The sequence below is a fragment of the Ambystoma mexicanum genome, chromosome 7p, assembly GCF_040938575.1.
Source record: "Ambystoma mexicanum isolate Mex_15411 chromosome 7p, UKY_AmexF1_1, whole genome shotgun sequence".
Classification (NCBI taxonomy): Eukaryota; Metazoa; Chordata; class Amphibia; order Caudata; family Ambystomatidae; genus Ambystoma; species Ambystoma mexicanum.
Window position 1 is genome coordinate 13644584 of NC_090939.1, and position 24256 is coordinate 13668839.

The 24256-nt window shown below is 54.0% G+C and overlaps 1 protein-coding gene across 1 annotated transcript; it reads right to left on the reverse strand.

Moving 5' to 3' along the window:
* Nucleotides 1-1917: 1917 nt before the first annotated feature.
* On the reverse strand, nt 1918-22406 carry SIK1 (salt inducible kinase 1). Its single transcript, XM_069635672.1, has 14 exons — nt 22111-22406; nt 15742-15953; nt 14817-14933; nt 9333-9396; nt 9052-9213; nt 8819-8943; nt 8089-8212; nt 7560-7786; nt 6428-6571; nt 6023-6124; nt 5392-5614; nt 4609-4881; nt 4063-4285; nt 1918-3254 (listed from the first exon to the last, which is right to left on the reverse strand). The coding sequence occupies exons 2-14, from the start codon at nt 15874-15876 to the stop codon at nt 2873-2875; spliced, it is 2301 nt and encodes a 766-aa protein (XP_069491773.1). The 5' UTR covers nt 15877-15953; nt 22111-22406; the 3' UTR covers nt 1918-2872.
* Nucleotides 22407-24256: the final 1850 nt, after the last annotated feature.

Sequence of the window (24256 nt, forward strand, 5' to 3'; positions counted from 1 at the left end):
GATTAAAGGGCCATCCACACATTTGTAAAGCCTCCAAAGCTCGGAGGTAAGGTTTTTTTCTAGAGGGCTCAGTTTAACGACTCGGAAATGTTTGGGGTATGTTTGAGTGGGTTCATCGGATAAGTCAGCTCGCCCACGTTTGTATTAGGTAGTTAATTAGCAGCAAACAGGAAGATGAAACGTTAAATGCAATCTCGACTCTGAGGTGATGAAGTACATAGAATAAATGTTCTCTTGTAGGATTATATATGCACACACTGGAACAGAAATAGGATTAAAGTTTTGAACTTTTTAAATTTAATAGAGTAAAATGCATGCCAACAGAAAATGATTTCAGGTGCATAATTGCATGCAGGCTCTATGCATGGATGCTTTGCATTTGTGCAAATGTTCAGCACTCTTAACGTGATAGGCAGACGGTACCAGACTGGGGAATACCACCTTCAGCCCAGGCCTTGTTGCAAGTAGTCAAGGTGGAAGTAACTTCAAGGCAAGGTGCCACCTGGTTACTTTTGTCATTAATCAGTGCAGTCCGCCTCAATACCAGACACCCCACACAGAACTTCAGGACACCATTCCTGGCTTCAACGTTCTTTTATTTAAATATTAAATAGACACATCAACCATTTTGCATTTTCAAAGATATTTCTCATTGAAACATAAGAAATACAAGTTAATTACAATCGATGATAAAAAAAAAAAATACACTTTACTGGATGAAAGATCCTGTAGTGTTTATTTTTAAATAGACTAGACTGCTCAACAGCCTCAGTGACAGCAGCTCAAAAGAACAGAACAACCGACTGGTCTGTGGCAAGTCTCTGCTAGACAGCATGAGCTTGAAAAAATACTAACAGCATATGGTAGTGATCCTACAATTATAATAGAAAGCGGTCCTGGCACCCTAAACCTACAGGCAAGTACAGAAACTTAGTAATGGCTTCCCTCTACCCTGCTAATATTACCCTGTATGTCAACAGTGGCTGTTACACGGTTTGCTTCTGGAAACATTAACAGACTGCCATGGAAAGTAGTTTGTATTGCTGCCAAATCGACTGCAATTGCCAAAGTCTGAAGTTTGCCTAACAAGAGGGACAGCGGTTTGCAAGGTGTGGAGACATGTCCAACTCCTATTCACAGATGGGGGAATTGTGCTTGTACCTTCAGACCACCCTTTTATGCAGGGCAGATAATGCAGGTGTGCAGGTACGGGCAAGTTCTGTGAGGAGTCTTAACCTGTAAGCAATTTCTGGAATCTTGTCAACGCAGCCCCTCACTGAGGGGGCACCAGCCAGTCTATGCTCAGCGCACAACCGCCCCATTCTCTCATCAAACAGCACTACATGCAGTATGCCACTGGCTATGTAGGTGTGCCCCATAACCAAAGTTTCAGTGTTCATTCAGGGTGCCCCTGCCCTTCTCCCATGCACCCAGATAATGAATGGACAGTCAATGCATTGAGAAGGTTGTCTTGGGTACAGACGCAAACTTGATTCAGGGGTAACTTTTGCCATACGAGTTTAGCTAGGATCCAATGATGATAAAAGAGTTGTGTCTGCCAGACTTGCAGGAGCAGCATCTGGGGAGAAGTTGCAATGCTAGGCATACACACGGTTTGCCGCCAGGCAGCAGCGAGGAGAGATCATAGAAGATTGGTTCACAGCATTAAGCAGATGCCAACAGAGGTAGACGGTAGCAGAGACCTTCTCTTTGGTGGTGCATGAGCTATATTATAAAGGGTCTTCCCATCCATTTATCAGTGCTGCATCTTAACAGGTGCAATCTAACTCATAGCTTCCTACTTTGTTCCAGTTTGGGTCAGCAACTCTAAATATGTGGGACAGCCTACACCCATGCCCCAAAATGAGCAATTAACGTTGAACCCTGAATTGAAATGCTTTAAAAACGCAAGCAGCATAAAGAGTAAAGTGCTTTATTGGCAATCTCTCAACCCCTACCCGCATCATAGGTAACCCTCCTATTTACGCAGCACCAACAACAAATGGCACAGCCACTGGATGGTTGTGCTGCTTCAAGTCAGTCATGGACCTCACACTAGGCGGTAGCGTATGTCCTAGGACAGGCCTCATCACGCCACAGCGCGCAGAACTGACAAGTTGGGCAGGCCCAACTACACTCATGGGGAAAGGGACATGCTGCAGGTGGGAAGTGAGAGAAAGCTCTGTACAACTATGGCCATTGCTTATACTGATGAAGAGGTGAGCTCATCTACATACACATTGTAACACTCAAAACGTGAGGAGGGTGTTTTGGTTCCATTACCTGTTTATATGCCCCTCAAAGAGGCAGCTTTAGAGTAAGACGCCCTAGGCACAGGCTTTATATTTTTTTTAAAAGCAATCACAAAATACTGCTATACTTGAGGGGCTCCTCCAGTAGCTCAGAATCCAGAGCCCAGCACAACCACAAGTAGCAGGTGCTGAACCTGCAGGACGCGGACCTCCAGTTCCAGTAAAGAGGTATCCCGCCCCCCCCCCCTTCAGTGTTCTCGTGCTCCATGAATACGCCAATGGCTTCAGAGGTAATCATCTTCACAGAGTGAGGCGGTTAGAAAGGAAAGGTGGCCTTATGCGACACCTGCAAGCTCCTACACGGAGCATTGTGCTAAACTACAGACTGCGCAGGCTTTCCTTTCTAGTTCAGAGGTTTGGAGCGTCCCTTCAGTGCAGCGGTAGGGATTCCTACCAAGAACGATATTGCTGGTGTATGTTGCAAAGTCACCAAGTTTGGGCTCATGGACCACTCCCATTGTCAGTTTTATTGCTAGAGAGTCTGGAACAATGTTACCCTGGATTCCTGCATGGTGCAAGTCCCAACATAGTCAAAGAAAAGGTCCCTGGGAAGGGGCTTGTCACTTCACAAGCACATACTTCCCTGCCTGCAGGGATGAGAGGTCTTCCATCTCACAGTCCATTGGCAGAAGGCTGATGGGCTCGTACGGTGGCGTCAGGAAGGTGAAGTGCGGCAGCTGGGGAAAGTGGGTAACCGGCATAGAGGAGACATTAGAACCGACTCCAGCAACACAGAGCTTGGAATCCAGGAGAGGGGAGGTCGAGGACACAGAGACCCCAAAAACAGGCGGCTTTAGGACTGTGGACTTCTCCACTAGCGAGATGTCAGGGTGCAGCTCAGACGGAAAGGAGAGGGTGGTTGAGATGCTGAGGGTCTCTGCAGACGAGGGAAAGCTGTGAGTAGGAGACAGGTGCGCAGGCTGGAGCTGGAGCTGCAACATTCTACATGGGAAAGAAAAGGCATGGTTAGTATGCCGGCGCCGCCATATACTATTATGCAGGACATACCAACGACACGGACGGTCATGTCAGTATGGACTTAAGCACCCCACCACTTCCTTATACATACCTGAAAATCCCCCCACAAACTTCCCACCAAAGCCATGTAAGACAATATTCCCGTTGGGATCCAAGACGGCGAGTGTCATGTCATAGACACTCTAGATATTTTAGGACAGCAGTTTTACTAGTGTAAAGAGCAACATGGATCACTCAAAACTGCATGTGCAAGGTCAGTCGTTCTTCCTCCCACAGACTGTGCTGACTTTGCACCAATCAAAAACGGGGCCAGCAGCATGGGAAGCTACAAAACAGCTCCTGCAACAACAGTGTTCTACTTTCTCTACCCTCAAGATGGCTGCAACCAAGCCAGGCAGACTTGTCGCAGCATGCATCTATCGCTCCCTCAGAAAGATCCACAACTTCTAGCTGGGGGCTGAGGGGGCCTTAAAGCAACCCGTGTACAAGCAGTTGCTTCTCCCAGTCTTATCCTTAGGTAGCAAGTGCCCCAGAGACTCTCCAGGGCTGGAAACTGTTGATGTGGCAGCAGTCTACACCAGCCAGGACACCAAGAGAAGTGTTCTATATCCACAATCTGCACTGCCCAAGTTCTCTCAGGTGCCAGTAGTAGCTGGCGCCAGAACACCCAAAGGAGCAGAGACGTTCTGCAGCTACACTGCTCCTCCCGACACCTCCCAGTCCTCAAGCCTCAGAATAAGACAACCAGCTGGTCCAGGAGTGCCGCACTCACCTCTGCTGATGCAGGACGTCCTCAAGCAGGGAACGGTTCTCCCGGGTGCTACCGGAGCCATACATGCACGAGCTCTGTGCAGAATGCTGAAGGGGACTGCTGCGTGCCATCCGAGCAGAGGACGACTGGCACACATGGCGGGCAAAGCCTTTAATTTTATTCAGCCCCAGGCAGCCCTTGGCTCTGGCATTCTTGCGGATCTGTTGTCGGAAGGCTTTTAATCCTGAAAAAAAATAGAGAACATACATGTCAGGGCTTGATGGGCCAATGGGTTGCACACGAGCATAGCCCAAGCTGTGAAAAACTCATAATTTACGATTTCCCTTGTCAACCAAGAGAAAACAACAAGAGCAAGCATGCACACGAGGGACCACACGTGTAACTTTAAGGGTAGAACCCCAAATAATCCAGCAGCAACGGTGGCAGGGTAGGTATGCCATGGATGCTTGGAGCGTAGGCAATCTCCCTCTCTTGGAGGGATACTGCTACCAGAAAATAGGGCCACGCAAGCGGCTGCTACAGGCACGGAGGCATGGGGTCCCTTACCTTGCGTCAACGACGTATCCGATGCTCTTCGGCCTTCCTGAAAGGTAACAGGCAGTAAAGAGTTGCCACCCAGGCAACCCTGAGCCTGCAAGGCTGGCGTGGCCGACTGGGCATTCAGGAATGGTGTGGTCATTCTGGCCGTGGTCTGGTTCGCGATGCGCACCTGTTCCGCCAGACAAACACTTGCAGACAGCGAGCCCCCATTGGAGGAGGTGGTGAGGCAGCCGTCCAAACTCCCTTCGTCAGCCTGGCTCGCTGTAGAGATGACTATGCCTGTGAAAAAGACGACAACACTTGTGATTCACTAAGGCAGCACAAAAAACATGCAGCGATCATAGTCCAATAAGGCCATCAGATGGCCTAGGCTGTCGTCATTAGGCGTTGAGCCAGCAGTCATCACCCTCTACCACTGCCTGCAACAACTAGGCAGCTCTGAATCCTTCAGAATAATCAAACCCAAATGCCCATCAAAGGAATGAGTGCATGCTGGATGCTGGTTATGGGGTGCAAAGGGTGGAAGAGAGACAACCCACCAGCTCTACCCACTGTGCAGTCACTGATGCGGAGCGTGGCTTTGCTGCCAGGGTCAAGTCCGAGTAACCTCAACGGGCCTTTGCATAATTCCAACATGCACAATACCTCAACTATGAGTCAATCATCCCCCCTCCCCCGCCCGCCCCAACTCACCCTCTCTGCCCCCATGTACAATAGAATAAGAGTTGCCTGCGCGTCCAGTCACAGCAAGGGCACAAGCAGCAGAGATGTCAGATGTGAGTCACTTACATGGGGGGGTGCAGTGGTGGAAGCGTGCCATGACTTCTTCTAGGGTGTGCCGCCTGCTCCCGCTGCACGGTGTGATGAGTGGGTTCTGGCTGTTCAGGTGCTCCTGCAAATCCCGCTCTTGCCGGACCTCTTCACTCATGTTGGTGCCCAGCGCACCACCGGGCGAAAGCAAGGAATTCTTGAAGAGGCCGTTGAAGTTCACATCCAGAGGCACTAACAAAGGCTAAGAGAGAAAGGGAGAAAGAGATGCAAGCATGAGCGCACAGTTACACTATAGCACACCCCGAGCAAGACAGCCCTAGCCAGCGCATAGTAGAGATGCAAGCATGAGCACAGTTACAATATTGAACACCCTGAGCAAGACAGCCCTAGCCAGCGCGTAGTAGAGATGCAAGCATTAGCGCGCAGTTACACTATAGAACACCCCGAGCAAGACAGCCCTAGCCAGCGCATAGTAGAGATGCAAGCATGAGCGCACAGTTGCACTATAGCACACCCCGAGCAAGACAGCCCTAGCAGGCGCGTAGTAGCAACATACACCCGTTGCCACAGCTACCCTACCAGCAGCTGCCACTGTACCCGAGGCACAGACACGGAATCCCTCCCATTGGCATTGCAGACTCCCACATACCTGTAAGGTGCTCAAGTCACAGTCCAGGTCTGCCTGCAAGGAAGGCTGCGTGTACGGGAAGGAGGCCTGAAACAGATCGCAGGTCACGTGATCCTGAGGAAGCTGCAAATCAGAGAAGACAGGTCAGTCACCAGCAGAGGAGGCGCTACAGCCCTCCCTCCATTTTAGTATTTTTTATTGATTCATATGCTGTGGAAAAGGGGTCCATGAAGCCCAGCAAGAGCCAGAAAAGCCCCCACCACCATCCCCCCATGTGATGTGGCCTCACCAAATACTAGCAGTGGATGAGCCATCGCTTCTAAAAGTGTTAAATACAGGCCACGTCAGGCTCGCCAGGAGAAAGTTAAGTTTGAAGGTGAAGAGGGGGTGGTGAACACCCTGGGGTACACACCGAGCACTACCTACCTCCATGCCAAGCTCTGGGGATTTCCTTTGCGGTTGATGGTTTGCCGGTGGGCTTGAGGACATAGCAGCCTTGTGTTCCTTAAGACGCTCCCGAAGGAGATAATAAATGGCGGCAAAGTGATTGTAGCTGGAGTTCTGCAGCGACTGGGGAAAGAAAGAAACACAGTTGGACCCGGGCCACAGCAAATTGAAGTCACCATCTTCATTTATTTTATTTCTTACACGCCCAAACCCTCGGGTATTGGGGTGTAGTTACAGAGAGTTGTTAATTGAACTTAAGGATATTCACTTACAAGTTTGCATAAAGACATTGTTATAGAATAAGACATCGGGGCATCAATTGGTACAATACAAAACATAGGGTATGGAGAATGCAGAGGTCATTTATTGAAGCGGCTCACGCTAAAATAGATATGTTGTCTATTGACTATAGTTCAGCTGGTAAGTCCTATGGCTGTTGTCATTTAATTGCTAGTATTGGTTAAATAACCAAGTTTTCAAGGCTTTTTTGAAGCCCGTGAAGGATTGCTCATTTTTGATATTTAGAGGGAAAGTGTTCCAGTGTCTAAGGACTTGGAAGCTACTGCCTCCTGCTCTAGAGCATTTGCAGCGAGGTCCAAGCTTGTGCTAGAACATCTTAGCGCAGACTGGTAAACCATCATGGAAGCACACATAGGGATTACACCCTTCCACACCTGTTTCCGCCAGTCAATCCCACGTGCCAGCACCCCATGAGCTTCTGTAAGCCCCGGGGTACGTCCCATAGGTGTAGTACTCCGAGGCTTCCCATCTAAACCCCAGCCATCTAGACACGCATAAATCCCCCCACCCCCGCCCTAAGCCTTCCCTAATTGACCTACTTCAGGAGATGTAACATGGCTTCTCTTTTAGGAGTCCTTTTATCCCAGGTTACAGAGGTCCTTAATAGAGGGGCACAAAGGACTAAGAGTGGAGGTGTTCTTGCTCCACCTCCCAAGATAAGAGACTGGCATGTTAAGTGGCACACAGTGTGCACAGCCAGGGTATAGGGCCAGAGCAGGGTTAAAAGTCCAGGGCAGACCACTTTCTGTACTCTAAAGCTACCCCGATAAGTAGGACCTCTGCAACACAAGACGCATCCGTCAAGTCTCACCTCCACAGTCCTCTGTCGATCGATGCCCAGAGTTTGCATGATGCCCAACACCTGCTCACTGTAGTCTCCCAGGTTGGAGTTGTACTCTTCCAGGGGAAAGGTCAGGGAGGATTGTGGCTGCTGGAGGGCGGGCTCCGCCTGCATCCACTTGTGCTGCTTGATCTGGCTTATCGTTAAGCGTTTTGTGGGATCCACCACCAGCATGCGACGGATCAGCATCTCACAGTCTGCGGGAAGAAAGGAACCATTAAAGATCAGGGCCACACTACTTATGAGCTGTACCACACACTGATCAACAGCATGCACAAAGCGAGTCCTAATGCAGGGCATGGGTTTAACATGCACTGATAAAGCTTGCAGGAGGTCAGGCCTGGGGTAGTGTGGTGCAGTGCCACTGACTGAGTTACATCAGGAGAGACGTGTGCAAGTACACAACTGAACAGCGCTACATCCCCCAATTCTTCCTTGTACTACCCCTTGTGGTGGCAGAAGCGTGGCTTCTAAGCCCTTCACCGTTCCTGGAACATACCTTGCGACATGAAGTACGGGATGCGGAACCTGCCCTCCAGTACTCGCTGCCTCAGAGTGGGCAAATTGGGTCCATCAAAGGGGAACGAGCCACAAACGAGAACATACAGCACCACCCCAAGGCTCTGTGAAGGAAAGAGCATGAACGTCAGGAAGGCAAAGATCAAGTGTTATTGCACATAAAGTGTCCCAGAAGGGACCAGCGGGAGCAGCGCCAGCTGAGTCACAAAAGGACAGCCACCCCACTCCACAGTAGAGGATGTTAGCAAGGACTTCCCTTTAGAGTACACACTACGTGCAATTGCCCCAGTGAGTGCACCGGCTGCCAGAGAGACTGCAATGGACCCTCATCATACAGGGATGAAACACGCTGCACCAAAGAAGGGAGCTGCAGGGCACCCTGAAAGCACCAGGACCAACATGCTGCACGCAAAGCAGGGAGCTGCAGGACACCCTGAAAGCACCAGGACCAACACGCTGCACGCAAAGCAGGAACTGCAGGGCATCCTGAAAGTTCCAGGAACAACACGCTGCACGCAAAGCAGGGAGCTGCAGGGCACCCTGGAAGCACCAGGACCAACACGCTGCACGCAAAGCAGGGAACTGCAGGGCACCCTGGAAGCACCAGAACCAACACGCTGCACGCAAAGCAGGGAACTGGAGGGCATCCTGAAAGCACCAGGGCCAACACGCTGCACTTTGTGGTTCATTACAGCCTTCACATTCCGTACCCAAATATCAAGGTGTGGTCCCTCGTACTCCTTGCCTTCAAAGACCTCGGGAGCTGCATACGGGGGACTTCCACACCAGGTGGAGAGGGGTTCCCCCGATTTGTAGAAGTTTCCAAATCCAAAGTCTGTAAGAAACAGGAAGGGTGGTGAGTAACGTCGAGCCCCCGCCTTTTGCAGACAAGCACCACCCCAATGCAGATACCGGCACGGTACCGCTTTACACAGAGACTTACCAGCTATTTTGATGTTCATGTTGGAGTCCAGCAGCAGGTTCTCAGTTTTCAGGTCTCGATGCACGATGTGGCGGCTGTGACAATACTCTACAGCAGACAAGATCTGCCAGAACTTGGTCCGTGCTTCGCTCTCACTCAAGTGCCCATTGGTGGTCAGGTGATCTACGGGGAAAGAGCCAGACATGCAGGTCATTCCCAGGCCCTCCAGCCTCACAGACCGCAGCAACCAGTGGCAAGCAAGCCCCTCTTCCCACAGCAGAGCGCAACACAGAAGAACTTACCAAACATTTCTCCATTCTTTGCAAACTCGGTCACAATGTAGAGCATGTCTTTGGTCTCCATCACCTGAAAGAAAGTAGACAGGTCTGTTCAGTAAAGCAGAGACTAGCCTACTTCACTAGACTGATCTCATGGCGGACCCCATCACAGTCATACACATCCATTCTTTCCACTGCAAGTATGTGGCAGAGGGACACGCCTCAGTCCTAGGAGGGCTAGACCTCGGCTGTACCACAGAGGCCATGTATGGGCTAAACAATGGTCCAGCGACCGTCTGATGTATGTAGGTTTCTTGTCTAGCGCTTAATGCTGCTTTTGCGCCACTGCGCAGTGCTGGGAGGAAGAGGTGAAGCGAATGAGCACCGTACAATCAGTAACCACAGGCCGCCCAGGAAAGCGGCTGGGACGTTTGGAGCTCTATCACCGGGGGAATATGCTGTCAGAAGAGAGCTTGGACTAAGATCAGGCTATGAAGGCCTACCCTTGCAAGAAGAGTGTGGTGCCCAAGTGGTAGTCTGCTTTCAGAGAGCGCGCAGCAGAGGGATCACACTGCTATTCAAGGCAAGCGATGTACCTCGGCTGGGTTACATCTGCGTCTTGGTTGGTGAGATGTGATCACCCACATAGGTTTCTGGATCCTTTGGAGTGTAGTCTAAAGCATGTAATGTTGGTATAAACGGAGGGATAGGTTGTGCTGGCGCTGGGACCAGTCAAACCTGTTCCACACCGACGTTTAACCAAGCATCCACCCAGGGAGTAAACTAGACAACAAACGAGACAGAAGAACACGTAAGGAGTTACTCGTTTGCAAACTACTTTGATGCATTGCCAAGCACTGCAAACACCAGCAAGTTATTAAACATCCTGGGCAGAACCTATTCGTAGAGACACGTCTCGCAGGAGGAGTTGAGGACAGGGAAGATTGAGAAAACAGCGGTGCCTTGCATTGCAGTGACCAATGCTATAGGAGAAAACGGGGTTAGGGGGGCGGACGGTAGCAAGAAAAAATAATAAAAGAAATACTTTTTTTGAAAGTATAAATTAAAGAGGCAAGAGCAAGTAAAATCCATCACTGAAAGACTAGGGAAAGGAGCACGGAGCTAGGTACTAAACTCATGAATGCAGAACATACCGTCTGAAAGCCCGAGTGTGTGCCCGGCCCAAGGAGAGGCTCACAGGCAATCTGCTACGAGGGGGGGCTATGGATAGAAGACGGGTGTGTCACAGAAGCAGCGTCTCCTGAGGGCTAGAGGAAGAGTGTGGCAAGGAGTTCCTACTGGAAGGACACCTAGCAGGGAGGCAGAGGGGCAGCAGCTCCTGGAAGACGTACAAGAGCAGAGTTGGGGGGCAAGAGGGGTGGGGCTCTGCCTTAGCGCAAGCTGTAGCTGTCCTTTGAGAAGGGCACGAATGGAGAGTGCAGCAAACGCTGCCTCCCGGAAATTAGGGAGGGCACCTACATTGCAGGCACAGAGGCGCGAAAGAGCTGGAGTCGGGAGGAGAGGGAGGCTACACAGCGCCTCCTGGGAGGGCACTTCCCTGCTTAAATACTGCAGTTTCATGGAAAATGCCCCAGCTCCCGGTAGCGCCGACAGGACGTTCCTTGGATAAACAAGCAAGCACAGAGCGCCTCGTCGGCAGGGCACTTGCGCAAGGCACACGTCCCAAAGGACGCCAGGAATGTGGCAGCTTCTTCAATAGAGAGGCCACCGGCCGAGCAGGGAAGGCGGCGGCCTCTGACGCAGCTGGCGGCCTGCCCTGCCCCACTGCTCGTCATCACACGCTGCGGTGCCCGCGAAGAATGTCAGGGCTGCAGTACCTCCCTGCACGCTCCCACGGGCTGCCCAGCTGGGACACCACCTGCCTCAGCTCTCCACACTCCCACAGGCTGGGGCACCACCTGCCTCAGCTCTCCACACTCCCACAGGCTGCCAGGCTGGGGCACCACCTGCCTCAGCTCTCCACACTCCCACTGGCTGGGACACCACCTGCCTCAGCTCTCCACACTCCCACAGGCTGCCCAGCTGGGACACCACCTGCCTCAGCTCTCCACACTCCCACAGGCTGGGGCACCACCTGCCTCAGCTCTCCACACTCCCACAGGCTGCCAGGCTGGGGCACCACCTGCCTCAGCTCTCCACACTCCCACTGGCTGGGACACCACCTGCCTCAGCTCTCCACACTCCCACAGGCTGCCCAGCTGGGACACCACCTGCCTCAGCTCTCCACACTCCCACAGGCTGCCCAGCTGGGACACCACCTGCCTCAGCTCTCCACACTCCCACAGGCTGCCCAGCTGGGACACCACCTGCCTCAGCTCTCCACACTCCCACTGGCTGCCAGGCTGGGGCACCACCTGCCTCAGCTCTCCACACTCCCACAGGCTGCCCAGCTGGGACACCACCTGCCTCAGCTCTCCACTCCCACGGGCTGGGACACCACCTGCCTCAGCTCTCCACACTCCCACAGGCTGCCCAGCTGGGACACCACCTGCCTCAGCTCTCCACACTCCCACTGGCTGCCAGGCTGGGGCACCACCTGCCTCAGCTCTCCACACTCCCACTGGCTGGGACACCACCTGCCTCAGCTCTCCACACTCCCACAGGCTGCCCAGCTGGGACACCACCTGCCTCAGCTCTCCACACTCCCACAGGCTGCCCAGCTGGGACACCACCTGCCTCAGCTCTCCACACTCCCACAGGCTGCCCAGCTGGGACACCACCTGCCTCAGCTCTCCACACTCCCACTGGCTGCCAGGCTGGGGCACCACCTGCCTCAGCTCTCCACACTCCCACAGGCTGCCCAGCTGGGACACCACCTGCCTCAGCTCTCCACTCCCACGGGCTGGGACACCACCTGCCTCAGCTCTCCACACTCCCACAGGCTGCCCAGCTGGGACACCACCTGCCTCAGCTCTCCACACTCCCACTGGCTGCCAGGCTGGGGCACCACCTGCCTCAGCTCTCCACACTCCCACAGGCTGCCCAGCTGGGACACCACCTGCCTCAGCTCTCCACTCCCACGGGCTGGGACACCACCTGCCTCAGCTCTCCACACTCCCACTGGCTGGGGCACCACCTGCCTCAGCTCTCCACACTCCCACAGGCTGCCCAGCTGGGACACCACCTGCCTCAGCTCTCCACACTCCCACAGGCTGGGGCACCACCTGCCTCAGCTCTCCACACTCCCACAGGCTGCCCAGCTGGGACACCACCTGCCTCAGCTCTCCACACTCCCACTGGCTGGGGCACCACCTGCCTCAGCTCTCCACACTCCCACAGGCTGCCCAGCTGGGACACCACCTGCCTCAGCTCTCCACACTCCCACAGGCTGCCCAGCTGGGACACCACCTGCCTCAGCTCTCCACTCCCACGGGCTGGGGGCACCACCTGCCTCAGCTCTCCACACTCCCACAGGCTGCCCAGCTGGGACACCACCTGCCTCAGCTCTCCACACTCCCACTGGCTGGGGCACCACCTGCCTCAGCTCTCCACACTCCCACAGGCTGCCAGGCTGTGGCACCACCTGCCTCAGCTCTCCACACTCCCACAGGCTGCCAGGCTGGGACACCACCTGCCTCAGCTCTCCACACACCCAGAGTGCCAGGCAGAGATGCTCACTGCTTTAGTACCGCGAGCCCCCACCCCCGCCGCAAACTTGCGGCACACCATTGTGTCCTACTCATTTCATTTGGCAGGGGCCCCTTTCATTTAGAGGTCATGCCCCACCCCCATAATGTTCTGCAAAGTTATTCCACTGCAGTCGACACCCACAAGCTTCGAATCAGACTCACTGTCCCTGTGCCGGGGACGCAGCCTGCAAGTCTAGCCCCGTCCGGGTTTTAGGAGATGCAATAAATCGAGGTGACTTGCGCTGATGAACAGTGGTCGTCACATCCACCCCAGGGTGGGCTCGAACCCTGTATAGTGACTGCAGGCCCGCGGGAGTGGATACGAACACCCACTGCAATAGCCCGCACTTCTAGCATGCTCAGAGTTTAGTTTAATGTGCGCAGGTTGCAACGTGAGGCCTGCCCGGGTTTTTCACCGTGTGGTCACCCCAGCATCTCGAGTAGTACATGTCCACACCAGCAGATCTCATTGGATCTAGTGCCCGCCGTTGTGCTCAGCGCCTCACGTGGGGGCTCAGGGTCCAAATCCTGCCCACTGACTGCCACGTGGGTGGTGCCATCCGCAACGGCGCCCAGAAGACCCAGTGCAAAGCCGATTACGGAGACCCGGTGCCATGGCTAATGCGATAAGCAGACCTGTGCAGGCGCCAGGAGCCCCCGGCTCACGTTTCCCAGCACACATGCAGCAGCAGGAAGCACCTGCTCCGCCACACCGCAGGGTGTCAGCACGACACATGCACCAATCTAGAAAGCACAGAAGAGTCAAGCTGTTCACTGCGCACACGAATGCACCGGGGTCTCTCCTGGAAGCAATGGGGAGGAGACTCCCCATGGGGTCTCTCCTGGAAGCGCCGGGGAGGTTACACCCCATGGAGTCTCTCCTGGAAGCGCCGGGGAGGTGACACCCCATGGGATCGCGCCAAAGGCCACTACTCCCTTACACAGAGGGCATCAACGTGCCACCGGTGAAGGAAGACACAGAAAGCAGCCTTCCTCGGGCTCCAACTTGTGAGAGGTTGGTAAAGCAACAGCACGACCAACACAGCTGCCAAGAGCCAACAGATCACCACTCGCCAGCATGTAAGGGCCACCCCACGCTAAAGGTGCCAGAAGAAAACCTCTAGCTTGTGACCAATCTGGCGGTGGCGGTGCCGGAGATAAAGAGTGCAGGCTTGCATGACACTGCACCAACCACACACTCCTGGCCAGAGGAAAATCAATTCGAAAAGCAGGATTAGTGGCCCACACAACATTCAAGCACACGCAAGGCCACCAGGCACCCATTACCTAATGATTCAATACATTGCATTTTAAAATGTTAGAGATGTATTGAATGTTGTAATTAGGGATCATCATGATAGCTTTTTAACTGTGCGGATGTGTGTATGTTTGTGCAAGGGTAAGTATGTGCAACCAGTACCACAATCCACATTTTTCGTAATGTCACACACCGCTGCACCAGCAACCGCCGCAGGGCATTAAAGTCTCCTGGGTGGGCAGGTTATGCTCCCCACATTCTCGTAGTCCTCTCACACATGGGAGTCAGCGTCATCTCGCTCCTCATGGGCGAGCATAAACCCCCATTTCTCCTGTGTCCCTTTTCTTGCCACCCTCCGTCCCTCCCTCCCTCTTCTCTTTCCATGCCTCCCACAGACGAAGGTTTCATTTATATCTGGGATGGGGTCAAAGTTCCACCTCCAGTGCAGCGGAAGAGCCTCATAGCAGCACACACGCAAACACTGGACAGTCCCTCAAGAGCAGTCTGCTCCCATGTGGCGAGCGCGGCCCCAAGGGTGCAAGGTCAGCGGTGCCTCCCTCGAGGGGCAGGCAGGACAGAGACCAGGGCGATATCCCTTACCTGGTAAAGCTTGATGATATGCGGGTGGTTGAGTAGCTTCATGATCTGAACCTCTCGATAGATTTTCTCCAGATTGGACGGGTCTAACCTGGTCTTGTCGATGATTTTGATGGCAACCTGTCACGTAAAAAGGCAGATTGCGTCAGTGGCAAGCATGGAGCAGCAGATGCAAACACCTAAACAGAGGGGCTGAAATAAAATCAAGGAGAACATGAAGGCCTGGCACTTCCCGCCAATCAGGATGAAGGGCGATGAACAAACGATAGAGCCGTGGAAACGAAAGGGCAACTGGGGGTTAGGTAGGCGAGGTTACCCTGGATTTGTTTCACTGGTGAATTAAAGCGGCAGAATGATCACTGGTCGGAATGCCTCCCCCGCCCACCACTTGGACAACTCCTCCCAGGCCCCTTCACCATGGACTATGCCGGGCAGGGCTACTGGAAAGCCCAAGGTTGCAGATCCCTGCACCAGCCAGAGTCTGCAGAAGGCCACTCGCCTCTATTCTACGCCTCAGAAGGAAAGGAACAGGCATCCTCCACGGCTGCTCTTCCCTGAGGGCCAGGGCAGATGGACCAGTGTCTGGCAGCAGCACACCGCAGGAAGCCTAGGTGTCCAGGCATGCAGTGAGGGGAGTGGCAGCCTCTCCGTGCCCCCAACTTCCCATCCAAAATCTGCAGAGGGAGCAGCACGGGGGCACGGATCACTGCACTAGAAATGGAAGCACAAGAAGCGCTGGGGGCGTACTCGAGAAGATCTAGGAATTGCACAGAGGATCAACCGGGGCTATGCAGAGTGTACAGTATGCCAGCCACATGGAAAGGGCTGGGTTCCCCCTTGCTTGCAGCCTAGGAGGGGGGCACCGTCCCATAGAGACCAAACCAGCCCCCACAAGCAGGATCCCCAGCGGCCAAGAGGATCTCCTCACCTGGGTTTTGGTCACCCGATGCCTGGCTAATTTCACCACTGCAAAGTTGCCTTTCCCCAGCGTCCTCTCAATATCGTAGAACCCAACCCGGAGGGGCCGGCACCGGGGCGCACTGCAATCGGCCATGATGACCATGGTTCAGACCGGCACCGTGCTTCTGAGAAGGCTCACAGTCCACACATCGACATCCACAGTGAGATGACCAACAGCACCTGAGGGGGAAAACAGACAGCAGGTCACAAAAGAGAGTCCTTCTGAGACAGACTAGGGTTATACTAATGGGAAGCCGGGCGTTAAGGGCCCTGTACAGTGCATGCCCCAGGGACAACAGTCCTGCACTAATCCAGGTAGGGATTGGCCTTACCTCGGAAAATAGGGCTGGTGGCCACTTACAGAATCAATAGTACCCACCACCATCTTACAAGCAAGGCCTCATGAGCACATCCCACCTCGAAGCCGGGGGTGTAGAGGGCAGAGATGTCAGCAAGGAATATACCCTTTTCAAGTAAAACACCTACTTCTGAAGAGTAAATACTGGAAATGTTTCATGTGCAACTCCCCACTTTCCTTATAAACTCGGCTTAGGGCGACAGTACTAAATCACTAAAGGGGGCAGCACTGTAAAGAGATCGCCTGCACGGGCTGAGGGTGCGATGAACTCTAGGTTTTGGAGCAGGTTGCCCCCCCCCCACTCATACGCACCCTTTTCCAAGCGGCCATGGTGCACAGGATGAAGGGAGAGGGCATTTATGTGGTGCAATTGATGGCAAGGGGTGTAACATAACACTTGGGGCTCTTGGATGCGCCTCACACTGCCCCCCTTGGTAGGTCCCTGGAAGATCCCAGATGGCTACCCTCTAACAGGTGCCCGCCTCCGGGCAGCTGGGCTGAAGACCCTTCCCATAGGAGCCGTCAGCTGCTCCAGCCATATGATGCTATAAGTGGGCACGCTTGCACACGCACATTCCCCTCCCACCACCGCTTCGGGTTACAGCCACAGCAACACTTGTAGTTAAGCTGCTTAAATGTGTCCCAAAGCCAAGAGCACACAAGATCTGCAATCCAAGGGAGGCTAAGCTGAAGTGGCAGGGGATGAAGCCTGGGTGGGGTGTGGGCGATGCAGTGGCACCCAGGCCAAGTGCCAGCACACTGATGATAGCTATGGAATGGATGGGCAGAGATCTAGCTGCGCCACGACCACAAAGGCACTGCAGCCCGGACAGCTCTAGGAACTCGGTCCACCAATAGTCAGGATACTGATGACAAGCACCGATGGACAGGCAGGGGTCAGGGGAGGGCATTGCAGCCCAGAGCACGTGTATAGGGAGGATGGAGGACTAGCACTGCGGCCACCCGGAGCTAGACGGGAAAACCAGACCCTAGATCAAGAATCAAGAGCAGGGAAAAGGAAGGTCACTGAAGCCCCACAGAAAGAGCACCGATGCCACCCGGAGCTAGACGGGAGAACCAGACCCTAGATCAAGAATCAAGAGCAGGCAAAAGGAAGGTCACTGAAGCCCCCCAGAAAGAGCACTGCGGCCACTCGGAGCAAGATGGGAAAACCAGACCCTTGATCAAGAATCAAGAGCAGTGAAAGGAAGGTGACTGATGCCCCCCAGAAAGATCACTGCGGCCACACGGAGCTAGATGGGAGAACCAGACCCTAGATCAAGAGCAGGGAAAGGAAGGTCACTGATGCCCCCCAGAAAGAGCACTGCGGCCACCTGGAGCTAGATGGGAGAACCAGACCCTAGATCAAGAATCAAGAGCAGGGAAAAGGAAGGTCACTGAAGCCCCCCAGAAAGAGCACTGCGGCCACCCGGAGCTAGATGGGAGAACCAGACCCTAGATCAAGAGCAGGGAAAGGAAGGTCACTGATGCCCCCCAGAAAGAGCACTGCGGCCACCTGGAGCTAGATGGGAGAACCAGACCCTCGATCAAGAATCAAGAGCAGGGAAAGGAAGGTCACTGATGCCCCCCAGAAAGAGCACTGCGGCCACCCGGAGCTAGATGGGAGAACCAGACCCTAGATCAAGAATAAAGAGCAGAGAAAGGAAGGTCACCGACCCCCCCCCCCCCCCCAGAAAGAGCACTGCGGCCACCCGGAGCAAGACGGGAAAACCAGACCCTTGATCAAGAATCAAGAGCAGGGAAAGGAAGGTCACTGATTCCACCCGGAGCTAGACGGGAGAACCAGAACCTAGATCATGAATCAAGAGCAGGGAAAGGAAGGTGACTGATGCCCCCCCCAGAAAGATCACTGCGGCCACCCGGAGCTAGATGGGAGAACCAGACCCTAGATCAAGAGCAGGGAAAGGAAGGTCACTGATGCCCCCTAGAAAGATCACTGCGGCCACCCGGAGCTAGATGGGAGAACCAGACCCTAGATCAAGAATCAAGAGCAGGGAAAAGGAAGGTCACTGAAGCCCCCCAGAAAGATCACTGTGGCCACCCGGAGCTAGATGGGAGAACCAGACCCTAGATCAAGAATCAAGAGCAGGGAAAAGGAAGGTCACTGAAGCCCCCCAGAAAGAGCACTGATGCCACCCGGAGCTAGACGGGAGAACCAGAACCTAGATCATGAATCAAGAGCAGGGAAAAGGAAGGTCACTGAAGCCTCCCAGAAAGAGCACTGCGGCCACTCGGAGCAAGATGGGAAAACCAGACCCTTGATCAAGAATCAAGAGCAGTGAAAGGAAGGTGACTGATGCCCCCCAGAAAGATCACTGCGGCCACCCGGAGCTAGATGGGAGAACCAGACCCTAGATCAAGAGCAGGGAAAGGAAGGTCACTGATGCCCCCCAGAAAGATCACTGCGGCCACCCGGAGCTAGATGGGAGAACCAGACCCTAGATCAAGAATCAAGAGCAGGGAAAAGGAAGGTCACTGAAGCCCCCCAGAAAGAGCACTGATGCCACCCGGAGCTAGACGGGAAAACCAGACCCTAGATCAAGAATCAAGAGCAGGGAAAAGGAAGGTCACTGAAGCCCCCCAGAAAGAGCACTGATGCCACCCGGAGCTAGACGGGAAAACCAGACTCTTGATGAAGAATCAAGAGCAGAGAAAGGAAGGTCACTGACCACAGGTGTGGTCAACAGGCCCATGATAAAATCAGCCTTGTTGTCACGCACACCCTTGCCCTTAAAGGAAACCATAGCACATATAGCAAGTTCTGTAACACACATTACAGGAACAGTACACTGTGTACAAGGGGCGCTTTGCCATCCACCGCTACACGATCCTCTTTACTCCCGGCCCCAATGCCTGCCCTGGCCACTGAGTGACCCTCCATGTGGTTAGCGTGATCAACAGCTGCTGGCTCTACACACAGTACACCCAGCTCTTCCCAGGCTCAGCAGCCACTGTGCTCCAGAGGGTTCCGGGGGGCTGGCCGGTGAAGGCACATGCACAGGCTGCGCTTCCACAATCACACACAGCACCTTCTCAATGTGCACAGGAAAAGCAGTGATCCTACCTAGTCTGGTCACTGTTGTGGAAAAGCTTTGACAGATCTATCAGCCAAACACAACACAGCATGGCAATACAAGGAGCATCACCACCTCATAAAACACCTGCACCATAGTCCCCCAGAGGCACCAACAACTCTTCACACCCTCCTTAACAAATCTCAAGTCCAAACAAACATCACAGAAAACCCAACAATGTACACTTCCAAGCAGCTGCCTCCAGACTGCGCTTACACCCCGCAGATCCCAAACCTTGCAGATGTGGAGACATTGCAGTAACACAATGTGAGCAACCCATGTCCACCCCGCCATTTCCTCCTTCAGATCCTGAGGCTCCAGGAACCTGTGAAAGCGGCAGGAGTTGCACTATTCAACACCAATGAACAGAGCATGATAGTCTTGGATCCTTGGGTGTCCCCCCGGAAGACCCCGAGACTAGCTTCAGGTAAATGGGAGCGCCCTGCCTGTGCTCCCCCCATGCGCCCCTCAAAGGACGAGCTCCCCACCCCCAACTGGGGTGAGCATGAGCTCCCCAAAGGGAAGATCCCTCTCTACAGCCATTCTGGGAGCCCCCACCTGGTCTGCTGGCACTACATGCCCCCAGCCCTGGACTGGTCTATAGGGCAATGCCCAAACCAAAGGCACGCAGTGCTGGTGGGGGCACTTTATTTGGTGGCCTAGTGGCCAAAGTGGGCTACTTCATGGAAAGTCCCCCCCCCAGATACCAGTCAGTCTGCCACAGGAGGATGGCATGGCCTTTTGCCACCGTGGTCACCTCATCATTGGCGCCCGAGACCTTTCTATGCCCCATGGGTAGTGGGTGCCCGGCCTCAGAGGGCACCACCCCTAGCAAATGCCACCTAAAGTGCGCCCCCACCCCGGGTTATCCACCTGGCCTTCAGAAGCCGAGGCCCCTCTATCGAGACCCCGCGTGTGCCACTACCCCCCAGCCGCCAAAGAGTGAGACCCTCGAGGGCAGCCTGGGAATCCCCCCACAGCCAGTGGCCCCCAGACCACCTGCCCCTCACAGGGTGATGCCCCTCTCCCCAGAAGCCTGAGCACTCTCCAGAGTGACAGCCCCTTGCACGGACAGGGAGGGGTGGGGGCCACCCCGGGCTCTGGGTAACAGTCCACCCCCCCCCTCCTCTCGAGTCACTCCGTCTCTTTCTGTGTGGGGAGTGTCTGTGCCTCCCTGGGGGGCTGCAGGGGCCACTCTTTGCCAGGGCACCCTGTCCCTCTACCTCCTGAGGCCCCCTGACCCCCACTGAACTTCTCCCCCTGGGGGGCTCTCCTGACTCCCACTGAACTTCTCCCCCTGAGGGGGCTGCGAGGGTTCTGAGGAGGCCCCCTGACCCCCACTGAACTTCTCCCCCTGGGGCATACTTGCCAACCCTACAGATTTAGGCAGTAGGCTACTGCTTTTTAAGCAGTCCTACCGCCTACAGATTTGGGTGACAAATCCTACTGCTTTTTACAGTGGCAGGTCATTTATGTGACTCTAAGGCAATTGATCTGTCTGTGCAGTGGGCGGGTAAGTGATACATTTGAGTGATGGGCTCAGGTCAATCCACTGATTTGACATCTAGATGACTCTGCCCTGCACTCATGCCGGGACAGACCATAGGTGAACCACCAGTGTAGGCAAGTGGCAGAGCATACCAACATCACACAGCATCTGCCTATTAGACTGAGGAGGGTATCAGTCTCCATGTTGTTCAGTGTTCAACCTGCACTGCAGGAATACTGCCCGGGCTGCTGCTACAGAGCAGTGGCAAACGTTGCCTACCAGCTCTCTGTGATTATTTTCTGTGAAGTTAGGTAATTCAATTTGGTGTTAACTTACCATTCACAATTAAACATTTTAAACATTTGAACATCTTTCCATGTTGTGCTGTTCCATGGGCTGTGCATTTTAGAATGCTCCAGTGGTTCCAACAATGTATGTTTTGTAATTTCCTGTGATGTCATTGTTATGCTAAGAATTATTTTTGAAACTTGAAAAATCCTACATCTTTTTGGTCACAGAATGTTGGCAAGTATGCTGGGGGGCTCTCCTGACCCCCACTGAACTTCTCCCCCTGAGGGGGCTGCGAGGGTTCTGAGGAGGCCCCCTGACCCCCACTGAACTTCTCCCCCTGGGGGGCTCTCCTGACCCCCACTGAACTTCTCCCCCTGGGGGGCTCTCCTGACCCCCACTGAACTTCTCCCCCTGAGGGGGCTGCGAGGGTTCTGAGGAGGCCCCCTGACCCCCACTGAACTTCTCCCCCTGGGGGGGCTCTCGTGACCCCCACTGAACTTCTCCCCCTGGGGGGACTCTCCTGACTCCCACTGAACTTCTCCCCCTGGGGGGCTGTGGGGGTTCTGAGGAGGCCCCCTGACCCCCACTGAACTTCTCCCCCTGGGGGGGCTCTCCTGACCCCCACTGAACTTCTCCCCCTGGGGGGACTCTCCTGACTCCCACTGAACTTCTCCCCCTGGGGGGCTGTGGGGGTTCTGAGGAGGCCCCCTGACCCCCACTGAACTTCTCCCCCTGGGGGGCTCTCCTGACCCCCACTGAACTTCTCCCCCTGGGGGGACTCTCCTGACTCCCACTGAACTTCTCCCCCTGGGGGGCTGTGGGGGTTCTGAGGAGGCCCCCTGACCCCCACTGAACTTCTCCCCCTGGGGGGCTCTCCTGACCCCCACTGAACTTCTCCCCCTGGGGGGCTCTCCTGACTCCCACTGAACTTCTCCCCCTGGGGGGCTGTGGGGGTGAGGGCTCCCAGCCGGGGAGCACGTGTGTTACTAAGGACTGTGGGGAGAGAGTGTGAAAGCGCGGGCTGGACAGGGGGGTGACTTCACACAGGGTCGCCCGAGCCCCTGCGCCCGAGCCGTTAACCGTCCCGCCGCGCGCCGCTGGTACCTGGCTCGCGCCCGCTGCCTGGTGTCCTCGCGCGCTGTCCTCGCGCCGCCCGCCGCTGCTGCTGCTACTTCTGAGAAGCTCACTGCCTCGCGCTCGTGTCCTCGCGCCTCTGACTCCGTCTCGCGCCTGCTCTGCGCTCGCTCCTGCTTGGAAAGCCCCGCTGCTGCAAACGCCGAGCCTCATCCTCCTCCCAGCGGTGACAGGTCGGGGCCGCCTCATTGACGTCACTTTGACGTCAGCGGAACGCATGGCTGAGCGCGCGAGGAGTGGGGGTGCGAAGTAGGGGCTGGTTGCCAAGTCGACCTGCAGGCCATGACGTACTAGTCCGTCACCATAGAAACCACGAGACTGACGTCCGAGAGCTGAGCACGACCGCTTACAGTTGTTAACCTTATCTGACCGGCGTGTCTCAGGCTCTACGCATGCGCAGTGAAGACAGTGAAGGCGGCGAAGCGCCGTCCTGTCCAGTCTCCGCGCATGCGCATTAGCGACCGCGTCCATGGCCCACGAGCCGAAGCTTGGACTCGGTCCAGGGGTTCGCGGTGCCGGTGCAGCCTCCTCCCCCTTCAACGCCCCCATCACTTCTAATTTAGGATCCTTTTTCTTCTGTGCTCCAGCCGGCACAGATCGAGGGTTTTGAAAAAATGGGTTCCAGTGACCGCTGGAGGTCGTTTTTACCCTATCTCTTTTCTCTTTAAGTAGCAGCAACATTTCTATTTCTATTTATTAAAAGAATAAAAATAAAGATTGACAATAAGTCATGTGTGTTTTAAGAGCTCTCAAGTTTCCCATTGCACGTGGAAAGGCCACCCAGTCCTGTTTTCCTTGGGATTCTGGCGCTTGAGGTTTTCTTACACTTAAAATATGAAATGAGAAAGAAAATATAGCAGTCCCAGAATACAAAGGATAAAAACAGGACTCTCACGAGGAAGGAGGAAACGTGAGAGTTCTGTGTGCCCTGCTTGCATGTGATTGCATGTGATGCGGCCATGAGTGTGATGTCACTAGTTGGACTGCCAGAGGTTAAGATTCATTCTAAACCTTCCAGCCATCGCCTCTTTTGTTTTGCTGAAGTCAACCCTAGTGAGACGGGTATGCCCAGACGTGGGTGCCGTGCCTGCTGGGCCTAGAGACCCAAGTTATTCCTCACTGATGAGGCCCAACAAGGCTGAAACATGTTTGGGGATGCTTGTGGTCTCCTGCAGAAGGGATGTGTCTTAGCTGTTCAAGCTGGACTGTCCCTTTTGGAGGTGGGACCAAGTCTCATTTGCATATAGTCTAACACCCCAAATGACTAAACACCAAAACCTGCAGGAAAACACAGTAACTGTGGAATTGAAAAGCCTGATCCATGAAACGCGCATCTCAGTGCTTCATCAAACCAATGTTTTGTCTCTTCTTCAAGAAATTCCCACACTGGTATGCATAACAACTGGCGATATAGCCAGAATATTCTTTCCAGACATATCTAGACTTGATCAAGTGGTGATCCATCTAAAATCCAAACTGTGTATTGCTTAAAGAGCAAGACAATTTAAGACCAAACTGTGCATTGCTTAAAGGACAAGACAATTTAAGACTTTTGGGTTACGACCTGATACCTCCAAATATCAACCATCAGAGATCTAACACCCAGTCTGGCATATCTATCAAGAATGCCGGATGTAGAACTATGTCACAAGTGGGATTGACAGAATCAATGGACGAAAAAGTATTGACTTTAAAAAGAAAGATACTGACCTCAGAGGAAACCAGCAATTGGTTCTGGCTTTTGTCTACACCTGCAAACTAGACTGATGGGGCAAAATACCATGAGGATGAAAGATGTGACTCTCAAAGACAGTGAAACACAGAACCCTTCTCGGTTGTATCATTTAATTCCCATGGTCATTCTCATTTACTCAACTTTGTCTCATTGGCTCGTAAAGTGAGGGAACACATAGTAGTTAATTTGTAAGAAACCTTTCTCAAAACGCAACCAGCGATTGATGGTTATTGTGTTGTACGGCAAGGTGACAATGGCCAACCGTATGGTGGTCTATTGCCCTGGTGAACAACTCCCCTATGGTCAAGGTAGAGGCCTGTTTCGATGTGCAATTTGGAATACTGGCCACCCATATTAGCCTCGCATTGATAGAGGTAGTGA

What these genes read in the sequence shown, in the direction of transcription:
- SIK1 (XM_069635672.1), bottom strand. Translation starts at nt 15,876, where the DNA reads ATGGTCATCATGGCCGATTGCAGTGCGCCCCGGTGCCGGCCCCTCCGG. An exon ending in ATATCATCAAGCTTTACCAG is followed by an intron (nt 9,397 to 14,816) that starts GTAAGGGATATC and finishes ACTTTCTTTCAG; the next exon opens with GTGATGGAGACCAAAGACAT. An exon ending in GTGACTTGAGCACCTTACAG is followed by an intron (nt 5,615 to 6,022) that starts GTATGTGGGAGT and finishes TTTCTCTCTTAG; the next exon opens with CCTTTGTTAGTGCCTCTGGA.